This window comes from Psammomys obesus, unplaced genomic scaffold, assembly GCF_907164565.1.
Source record: "Psammomys obesus unplaced genomic scaffold, mPsaObe1.curated_primary_1811, whole genome shotgun sequence".
NCBI lineage: Eukaryota > Metazoa > Chordata > Mammalia > Rodentia > Muridae > Psammomys > Psammomys obesus.
The window spans coordinates 4271183-4279422 of record NW_026585687.1 but is presented as its reverse complement, the minus strand read 5'-3'; the positions used below and the strand labels follow the sequence as shown (position 1 = coordinate 4279422).

General features: G+C 33.8%; 1 protein-coding gene across 1 annotated transcript; it reads right to left on the bottom strand.

The window, feature by feature from the left end:
• Positions 1 to 3482: 3482 nt before the first annotated feature.
• On the bottom strand, positions 3483 to 4745 carry LOC129665570 (putative P2Y purinoceptor 10). Its single transcript, XM_055592317.1, has one exon. It carries the CDS (start codon positions 4550 to 4552, stop codon positions 3512 to 3514), a length of 1041 nt encoding a protein of 346 aa, XP_055448292.1. The 5' UTR covers positions 4553 to 4745; the 3' UTR covers positions 3483 to 3511.
• Positions 4746 to 8240: the final 3495 nt, after the last annotated feature.

Genomic DNA, 8240 nt, shown 5'->3' with positions numbered 1-8240 from the left:
GCAGTTTGTTTAATCCTCAATGAGTACTACTGCAGGTTGAGCCTTTAAGAGCAGGCTACAGAGAAGATTTCCAAATAAAACAAAAAATACATCCAAATTAAAGTATGTAAAAATTGCAACACAGAAAGAAACAAAAAAGAAACAATGCAACCTGACCTCTCCAAAAGACCATAACTCCTAAACTAAAAACAATTTAAAAAAAAAAACCTGACATGGGTAAAATATGAAATTAGATCTCAAAAATTATGAGCAAAAATGAATAGCAACCTGAACTAGAATAATACAAAAAAAGTATATGAAGGAGATTTGGAAACTTACCCAGGATCTAGACAGGAAAGCCACTAACATACAGAGAACAGTCAACAACGTGTATAAACTTCAAAATAAAATGGAAAAGTCATAATTTGGAAGACAAATTCATCAGGAAAATTCATAATTTGAAAAGAGTTTTCAGAAATAAAATTTACAGTAATTCTTAAAAACTGTAATAATAAGAACCACAAAGAAACTTAACCAAACAGAAGAAAAGATATCATATAGAGGACAAACCTAGGAGTTACTGAATTAAGACATTAATACTGAAAAATGTAAACGAGCATAACCACAACATCCCAAAATGCTGGATTACTATAAAGATAACAAACATAATAAAAACCTATGTGATAGATGAATTTGTGGCTAAAAAATATATGGAGGTACAAAATTCTAGTCAACAAAATTACAGCAGAAAATGTCTCAAATCTGTATAAACATCCAAACACAAGATGCCTTTAGAAGTCTAATTAGGCATCATCAGAGAAGAACAGCATCAAAGAATATTATAAGCAAATGGTGAGTGCATAATATTGAAGGTTTTCAGGAGAAAATGCAATTCACCCAAAATGTAAACACATCAGAATAATATTAGATCCCTCCCCAGAAGTCTTAAAGCCAAGAAACCATGGAATGATATATTTTAAGCCTCCAAAATAAGTAACTGCCAACAAAAATCTGCTCTATCCAGCAAAGCTTTCAGTCAATTCATAGCCACAAAGCCAGCACTGCAGAATATGCTTAAAATAATACCACAGATTGGTGGAGATGGGGACCTTGGTAATGTGTCGCACAAATATGAGGACCTGAGTTTCAATCCCTAGCACCTACTTAAAAAAGCCAGCCACAGCAGCAGGCACCTGCAACTCCAGTGCCGTTGACACAGAGATGAACAGATTATTCTCAATGGGAATCTAGTCTAGTCAAGTGATTAACTGGTACAGTATTAGATACCTTGTCTCAAAATAGTAAAATAGAGAGAAATCAAGGAAGACATACAAAATGTCAAAACTCTGGCTTCTATCTGCACACACTATGCACACCCTCAAAGACATGCATACAACACACACACAATTATACACAGAAAGGAAGACAGTCTTTTTATGAGAGTACATCAAATAATAAATTTTATGAGAGGAATAAATGACCAAGGAGAGTGAGGAAAGGATCTATTATGTACAACACAGAAAACGACAAATTCTAATAGCAAAAAACAAAAGAGCCAATAATATAATGCAAGCAACCCAAAACACACCCAACTAAATTAAACGAATTAACAGACCTCTGATAATAATAATTTTAAATGTAAATGGCCTTAACTAACCAACAAAAAGAGATTAGCTTGTTTTATTTGAAATCATATTCCAACTATCTGTTCTATTTTTGGATATATAGCTCAATGGTTGTAAGAAATAATATTACAGAGATAGTTCCACATGTTTGTTTATTGCTGAACTGTTCACAACAGCAAAGATATAGAATCAGTCTAGGTATCCATCAATGAATGAATGGATCAACAAAATGTAGTATGTATAAACAATGGACTTTTATTGATCTGCAGAGAAGAATTAAAATACAACATTTTGAGGGAATGGAACTGAAGATTAGTATGTTAAGCAAAATAAGCCAGACAAATATCACATTTTCAATCATATATATAGGATATATACAATATATAGATACATAACATGCAAGTAGAACGTGAAAGGAGAGATGGAAAGGGCTGCATACAAAGTATGAACAAATACAGGAGGTAATAGAACATTTGTTTCAAGAGTGCAAAAAGGGAAATGCAGGAGGTAGAAAGGGCATCAACAAGAATGGGAGGAGAGCCAAAAGAAGGCTGTGGGAAGTAAATAAGAACAAGTCCAATGATATATATGTTTATATATATGTAAATATGTGTGTGTGTATTTGAAACTGTCACCATGAATTCCATTCCCTTATATGTTAACCTAAGAATATAATGAAAATTTAAAGGCTATTTTTAAAAGTAGAGACAAGACAAAAATAGTAATTTTATAAAACTAAACATTGCTTTATAAAGTTTCAGTTTAATGATATCCAATACTTGAAAATGGTAAGCTCCAAATTTTCCAGTGAGAATGATTTATATTAACAATCAATTATAGGCATTTTAAATTTTTTTATTTTATGTGCATTAGTGTATAGGTGTCAGATCCCTTGGAATTGGCATTACAGACAGTTGTGAGCTGTCATGTGGGTGCTGGGAATTGAACCTAGGTCCTTTGGAAGAACAGACAACATTATTAACCCACTGAGCCATCTCTCCAGCCTCAAATTTATTTAATTTTTTTTATTTTATGTGTATTAGTGTGAAGGTGTCAGATCCCTTGGAACTGGTGTTACAGACAGTTGTGAACTGCCATGTGGGTGCTGGGAATTGATCCTGGGTCTATTTGGAAAAGCAGACAGCGCTCTTAACCACTGAGCCATCTCTCTAGCCCCTAATTACAGACATTTTTAAATGGCAATGTTTGTTCTGCATTAATGAATTTGATTCAGTTCATTGGTATATTCTAATACAAAAAATTAAGCTCAACTAAACTTCAACAAAATAAAAACTATATGGATTGTGTGATTCTTCATTACCTGTTGATTTACATGCATCAAGTGAAGTTACATATGAAACAGTCACCTGGCCAGATTGATTGTAATAAACAGATATATGAGAATATTGCCCCAAAAATGACAATAAACAAAAGTATGCATCAATCATAAACCCACAGACTTTCAAAGAGTTTCAGCTTGAATTCTTTGACTTAAAGTTTGATAATGTTAATTTCTATAATTCATATTAATATGAAAAGTTATCCTGTAACACAATTGATTCAAGGAGTGTATATTTTCTAAATAAAGTTAGGGTCATATTCTGATGTAGATTTTTCAATGTTTATATAACTTACACATGTTCACTATATTTTAATATTTTTTCTCAGTTAAAGAAGAAAATATTGGATCCATTACTGAGGAATGGGTGTGAGATTCTTTCTGTCAATTATTGCTTTGTGTGAAGACAATTTTTTTCTCAGTTGCCGCACAAATAATCTTGGCATAGAGAACTCCTGTGGAAAGATTATTTGGAGTGAAGTGGCTGTGCTTCTTCATGACATTCAGTATGACTTTGAAATGGCTAACATGACAGAGTATAAAGGTTGTTCTAGGTAATTATTTCATCTCATTGTGTTAGAACATCCAAACACTCCAGAGAGATAGTCTGAATATATTCCTTCCTCTGGTGAATTTCCAAAGTATTGTCTTTACAACACAAACATGACTGGATGACCAAACTGCCATGTTCTGAAAATTGATCACGAAATTCTGAAGTCATAAAATAATACACAACTGGATCAAGACAGCAATTAAGATTTGCAAGACACAAGGAAATGATGTGGAAACATAAAGTGCTCTTAATAAAGGAACAGTTCAAGAAGACACGTTGCTTTACCATCATAAAGAATGGGAAGTTGAGGTGGTAAGGAGTAAAACACACTATGAATAACACTGCACACATTAGAACCATTCTCAAAGCCTTTTTCTTCTCTTTGATATTCTGAGGTGGATCTTGGAATTCCTGTAAAGATTTTCTAGTTTTCCATGTGCAATAAGTAATAATTGCAATGGGCAATATAAACCCTCCAAGTTCAGCGGCAGTTATCATGACAATGGAGGAAGCCATACTAATGTCATGAAGACCTAAATCAGCAAAGCAGGATTCACTGTTACTGGCTAAGCCAGCACTTCTCAAGATGGGAAGTGGCAAACAGGCAGTCCCCACGATGATCCAGATGGCAGCGCTGATGCCCACATCGTATCTACGCTTCCAGTTTCTAGCTCTAAATGGCTTGAGGAGAAAGAGGCATCTCTGAAGGCTAATGCATGCCAAGAAAAAAATGCTGGCATACATGTTGAGATATTTCAGATAGAAGCACAGCAGGCAAAGGGCTCTCTGGAATGGCCAGTGATGGTTGATATAATAGTAAATCCGCAGAGGTAAGGACAGGACATGAGCAAGGTCCGCCACTGAGAGGTTGATCATGAAAATGATGGCCTTATTCTTCTTGCTGATGAAGCGGCACAGAACCCACAGGGCTGCACTGTTAGCCAGGAGACCAGGAATAAATATGAAGATATACGTGGTTGCATACAGAGAGTCCTGAAACGTCAAATGAGTGACATTGCAATTACTCTCAGCAGTGCTGGTACTGTTGCTGCCCATCTTGAATATCTCAGTGTGTTCATCAAGGTAAACTGTGGAATTATGACTCCTGCCCAAAGATATAGCTGGCTACAAGGAGACAGTAGTGAACCAGCATTTGTAGATCAGTGCACTTTACTATATAATACTGTTCGGGTTGTTACTTCCCATCTTGAGCTTTGTGGTCTTTTCTTAGAAAAAGCCTTTGTATGGTGATTTCTGTGGAAAAGAGAATAAAGATAGAGTCAGAGGCGGATCAGCACATGTGAATATGTATATTGGTTGTAGTCCTACCACAGAGGTATTTAAATGTGAACTTTCATAAGTCTGAAAGTTCTTGTTAATGTAAAATTAAAAGCAACTTACCAACAGATAAAAAGTAGTGAGGAAGATATTTTCAAGCATGATTACATGATCTTTTAAGATAATTATTTTGACAACAACTTCAGTTTGATTTATATTCTGCCAGAGAATCATCAGGGTTGCATAGCTAACCAACAGCCAAGATTTCATGGTCAAACAGCCTTCAGACAAATATTCCATTACCCTTGTGAAGTTCCATGTTGCATTTGTACATGCTAGTCGCCATCTTGGCCCATAATCTCTCCATGTTGCATTTGTATACCTGTTTCTGTTTAAAGTTTGCCCAAGTTACGGTCATCAACTCTGGGAAAATGAAATCTTAATTTGCTTTTAATAGCTACATTATAAATTAATAAATGGTTGCTAAGGTGAGCTATAAACTCTTTTGAATGGCACATGGATTAGGGACCTAACCAAAGGCTGGCATGTCACCAACCTTTACGGATGATTTGGCCTTGGGAAAAACAGGGACCCCTTCTTCAAATTTTGGCTGAAAGTAGGGTTTGTTTTGCTATCATCTTCTAATACCTTTTATAAGCTCTTTCCAAAACATTCTGTGTTTATTAACAATACGGTGGCAGCTCCAGGCACTCATATATATTGAAACTATCTTTTCACTATTTCAGTCAACTATCAGAATATGTAAAGCTCTAGAGGATATCCTGTAATAAATAAAGCAAATGGGAGTTGCTTCCCTTTTAGCTTCAAATTCAGTGAAAATTATTCATGTAAATGGTTGTATTTTCAGTGGTCATACATTTTAGAAATATCTTCCATTTATTTAGTGACTTAAAATCTGTTCCTGTGTTGTTTCAACTCAGTTATTTTTGTCAAAGACAAAATAGTCTACTCCCTGTTAGACACAAAAGCTCTGCAAATATCTAAAGATAACAATCATGTGTTTTCTCAAATCTTCGTTATCCAGATTAAAAATTAATTTTCTAATTGTCCTTGTTCTTGGTTTTGTTTTATGTTAAATCATTATTACTTCTGGCCAAAAGCCACCACAGTACAGCTAATTTCACCCTTGAAGCAAATATTTAACTAATAAATGTTTGATAATTCTTATAAAATGTTTTATACATTCTGATTTCAAACAGAAGACTAAATAAGATTTTAATGCCTCATTGTACATTTTAGTACTGGAAAGAGCAATTAGTTTGTTACACATTTTATAAAGCTAAAGAAAAAAATGAAACAACCTTAATGGTAACACATACTCAAGTGGTAAAGTAGAATGCATATTTGGCAATGCCTCTTGAATTAGTCTGGAAAGTAATACAGGGTCTAGGATCATGTGTACAAACCTAGGCACAGCCAATTAAAAATCATAGAAATGTAGTCAACCAAACAAAGCCCACACAGTGTCAAACTTATTTTATGTCTCTGCAGTGAGTGTATATAATTCTTGAATAAACTCTATTTACTGAGCTGAAAGTTCAGTGAAATCAAACAACCAGTTTATTCAGGCAAAGAGGTACTTGGATTTTCTTTCACTGAGTAAAATATGCTGCTGAATCAGGCAGTTGGTGCAGTAAAGTGTAAACAGAGACAACACTATCTCTTTTTTATAATTTGCTTGAACTAACTGCAATAATTGAAAATGTGTTTTCTATATTCAGGGTAATTTTTTTTAAATACTTGCAAACACAAACCAGGTGGAGTAGCCAAATACAATCAGACAATTAATCTTTATAATCATCTTTGCTTTTATTATAAACATGAATAGCAATTGCTAAATGCCTATTTTGCCAGATGCTAAGCTAAATACCATGTGTATACTTTATCAATTTCTGACGCCAAAGCTATGAAACAATGATATATCATGGCTGTTTTGTCAGATGAACAAACTGAGGTTTCCAAAAGGCAAGACTCACTTCTTCCATGAAACTCCTTTTGACATCCATAAGTTACAAATGTCATTTTTCTGGATTCACAGTATCCATAATTCTGTCCATTTTCTTTAGTGAGCATTACATAATATTTCTGGCAAGATGAGGTTACTTTCCTTTCCAAGTGGCTTTACTACAGGAAATAGCTAGAAAACTCCTACATGCCAACTGCTCATCTCCTTATTACATCCTATCCAACCAAATAAAAGTCTACTGAAGTGTCTTAAATATGTGAATGTTCTGTTGACTGTTATTTGGGTGAATAATTTTATGAAAGGCAAATGAATCTAAGAGACAGAAAGTTCTGTGAGAGGAAGGTAATGAGTGAGATTAAATGGGTGTGTAGGGATTAGAATTTAGCTGTGATGTTTGACTTGACCACCAGGTGTCATGACTACACCAATGTTCAACTACATTGACACTTGAAAGGAATTTGTTTGAAACCCCATTAATGGATATTTGGAAAGCACATTTTTGTAATTACACAAAAACACAAATGTTCAGAAATGCACCAATGCCAAGTTTTAGACCACGAATCTAGAAAGTGAACTGCTGCAAGAGATATTGCTTCCTTCCATTTTTTCTAGGACAAATACATTACGTTTAAAGGAATATTCTAGTCCCTCATGCTAAGAAGCCATCTTTAAAAAAATTATGTTGTCCTTAATCTTTCATTATCTCTATACACAAGGCAATGAGTTCCACTAGAAAACAAAGATAAGAAATGACAAAACAAATTTTCTTAATATAAAATACTCACACTGAGGCTCTCATAAGTCTGGTTTTATACACAAAGACATTTATATATAAACAAGAGTTTCCAGACCTAACATTTTCATTCATAGTTTTCTAAGCAATTTTTCTATGTATGCTGATTTATAAATAAATTCATAGGTAGCAATTTTAATTGAATTTGACTTTATTACACATATAACTCTATAAACAAAGTTTTAATCACTGAACCATAGTTAGCATAAAATCTCATGTCCTTTACATCTAAATCATATATTTAATTAATTTTTATTACAATTATCTAGTATAACTTATTTAATTAATGGACTTTTAGTAGATTACCTTATTATTATTAGAAACAATGGAAACTTCCAGAATGGCAATACCTGCCTACAATCCCAACATTGGCAGGTTCAGGCAGGAGGATCAGGAGTTCAAGGTCATTATTCTTTACATAGATGTGTCAAGGGTAGCCTGTGGCTATGTGAGATATTTCTCAAAAGAAAAAAAAACATTAAAATATTTGCCAAACATTATTGCAAACTCATCTGTCTACATTGAACAACTTATTTCTTAAATTTTAAGGTGAATTGTTAGGCATTAAATGGGTAATTCAAATTATCCAAGAAGGCCTCCCATATGAAATTTCAAAGTCCATGTTCTTTTCTGTAACATCACAATGTCGAATATGTTAGTATTGCAAATAAATCAAATCCTGTCTA